Here is a 2,548-nt window from a genome sequence, read left to right as displayed (position 1 = left end):
AGCGCGGGCGGGGAGGCGAGCTCAGCCCGGCGTGAGCGGTGGTGGGAAGGCCTCGTGCGTTTGCCCTTAAAATCGGCTTTTGTTAGAGGCATGTGCGTCAGGTAATACGACAGGTGGTATCTTATCCGTGTGAGAAATGCCTTATTTCATCCACGGTTTTTTAAGACCTTTCTTTCTCCGTATTTTCACTTTTCTTTCATCAATTCACTTGGTCCGCATTAATGCCCAATTACTTGCAAGTGTTTAATTGCATAAGCTCTTCACATCAGTCTCCTGAGTGGCCGAATCAGTCTTTCTGGCCAGATGCCCCTTTTTGTTCGTGCTGTTTCAGTTGTTGCTGTTTTGTTGATATCTTTGTTACTTAATTCGTGGTGAGGTTAAGTTGTAAGATATGTGAAATCTGAAATGTGTTTATTTTTGAGGACGAGGAGTGTTCGTGACTGGACAGCCTGCTGTATCTAGGCAAACCAGGCAGGGAATTTCTTACAGCTTCCCACCATAAGATGCAGTTAGTCGCTAAAAAATTGCCTCTCCTCAGAGCAGTTAGGACTTTGCCCTTCCTTTCTGTTCCCACCATTTCTTCCATGCCACCGTACCCTTTGGATATGTCATCTAGTCAGTAGAATAAAATAGTACCGTAGCTAAATTGTTCTTTACGCTCCAGAAGTCTGTTTTTAACAGGCTGCAGATAGCGTTAGCTGGTGTTGACTGTAGCGTCTGATATTTGTAACTTCAACATTTTAGGCGTTTAAAGATACTGGCAAAGCACCTGTGGAACAAGAGGTAGCAATCCATCGCATTAGAATCACTTTGACAAGTCGCAATGTAAAATCACTTGAGAAGGGTGAGTGATACTTTTTTTTTTTAATTGGGGTAGCTTGTTAAGTAATGAATGATATATATGATAAAATGTATTGCAAAATACAATATATTGAAACCAGTTGTAATTAAAGATGTTAGCGTTTGCCTGTTCGTATGTGACTTGGCTAACAAAGTCAACCCAAAGCGCTTCATACACTGACAAGTAGATTCTAATTTAATCTTTAGTGGAAGCTAGTGTTGGGGTTTTTCATCATGCAGAAAACTTCTTGTCGTAATGACTAGCTTAAGAGAGTGCCGCTTCTTCCCTTCAGTTCTTGTGGGGGTTTTAGTTGTCACTATTTGACCGTGTAAGAACTAAAAGGCACCAGTTTCTTGATTGATACTTTGTTACGAAGACTTCTAGTTTAGAAGTTTAACATTCTTTAAGGAATTATTTAATCTTGTTTAGGAACTGGCTTTGCCAGTGTTTTAATCATATAATGTAAATGTTGTAGAATCACTGTTTGATGCAGGATCTTCAGGCTGATAACAGATTACATACAGCTTAAACTTGTAGTAATGGCTTTTACCTACTGTTGGAACATGATTTTGCTAACCATGGCGTAACGCTTCCTCTTGTATGTGGTTGGCTATGAGGATAACCCTTAAAATGAATGGCAATGATCACTTCATACGCTATTCTGAGCCAGCTTCCTGTCTGAAATCTTCACTTAAGAAAACAAGCAAAAAAAATACTCACAAACCTGAGCTATCTTGTATTTTTTTTCAGTTTGTGCTGACTTGATCAGAGGTGCTAAGGAAAAAAACCTAAAGGTGAAAGGACCTGTTCGTATGCCCACCAAGGTACTTAACACTGTTTTTCTGTCTTAAAAGCTTGGGTTTTTTCGGCAAATGTGCACTTAAAACATCTTTTTTTAAAAAAAAAAAAAGTTGAGATGAAAAGCAGTACTGCTGAATTGAGGGTGACCCAGTGTAAACAGATAATGACTTCACAAGTTGCTTTGACACTTGGGGCAATCGTTTAGTGCAAAGCATGTCGAACGTGGAAGGGGCTTTTTTGTCCTTCGATTTATTTTAATCCCGAATTTTTTTTTTAAATTAAATTGAATATAGGGAAGGACTGTTAACTTCAGTAGACTGTAACTTAAGAAGCAACTTTCCGATGACATAGATAACATACAGTATTTTTAGGTGGATTGATTTGATTGTAGATTTCTGTAGATTGTAGTTTTTTGTATGCATCAACTAGACACCTTGTTTATGATTTTTCTTCAGACTTTGCGAATCACTACCAGGAAGACGCCTTGTGGTGAGGGTTCCAAGACCTGGGATCGTTTCCAAATGCGTATCCATAAGCGGCTCATTGACTTACACAGCCCTTCTGAGATTGTGAAGCAGATCACTTCCATCAGCATTGAACCAGGTGTAGAAGTTGAAGTTACTATTGCCGATGCCTAAATGATGGTCATCGTTGAATAAAGTTGATTTACAAATTTTCATCAGCTTGTTTTCGTATGTGTGCCAAGAGTCTTGGGTAGCCCTATGGTGATTTTCATGAAGAAGGACAACAGGGATCATAATCAAAATGCTGTGTGAAAGGATTGTATGATACTTAAGGAAGAATATGCCAGTTGTAAACATCAGGAAGATGAAACTTGGGCGTCATAGTTTCATTGGAGGTTGGTGACTGTATGGACGTGCAGCACTTAAATTATTAAAAAGATAT

At 39.1% G+C, this 2,548-nt stretch overlaps 1 protein-coding gene across 1 annotated transcript; it reads left to right on the top strand.

Annotated features, from left to right (window-relative positions):
- Positions 1–744: 744 nt before the first annotated feature.
- On the top strand, positions 745–2,280 carry RPS20 (ribosomal protein S20; the record flags this gene model as incomplete). The annotated part of the gene is made up of 3 exons (XM_009573693.1): positions 745–844; positions 1,592–1,665; positions 2,098–2,280. Coding segments are annotated over 3 exons (357 nt in total), but the record flags the coding sequence as incomplete, so codon positions are not given.
- Positions 2,281–2,548: the final 268 nt, after the last annotated feature.

The sequence above is a fragment of the Fulmarus glacialis genome, unplaced genomic scaffold (assembly GCF_000690835.1).
Source record: "Fulmarus glacialis isolate BGI_N327 unplaced genomic scaffold, ASM69083v1 scaffold53, whole genome shotgun sequence".
NCBI lineage: Eukaryota > Metazoa > Chordata > Aves > Procellariiformes > Procellariidae > Fulmarus > Fulmarus glacialis.
Note: the sequence above shows the minus strand (reverse complement) of the source record. Positions and strands in the feature narration are given on the sequence as shown.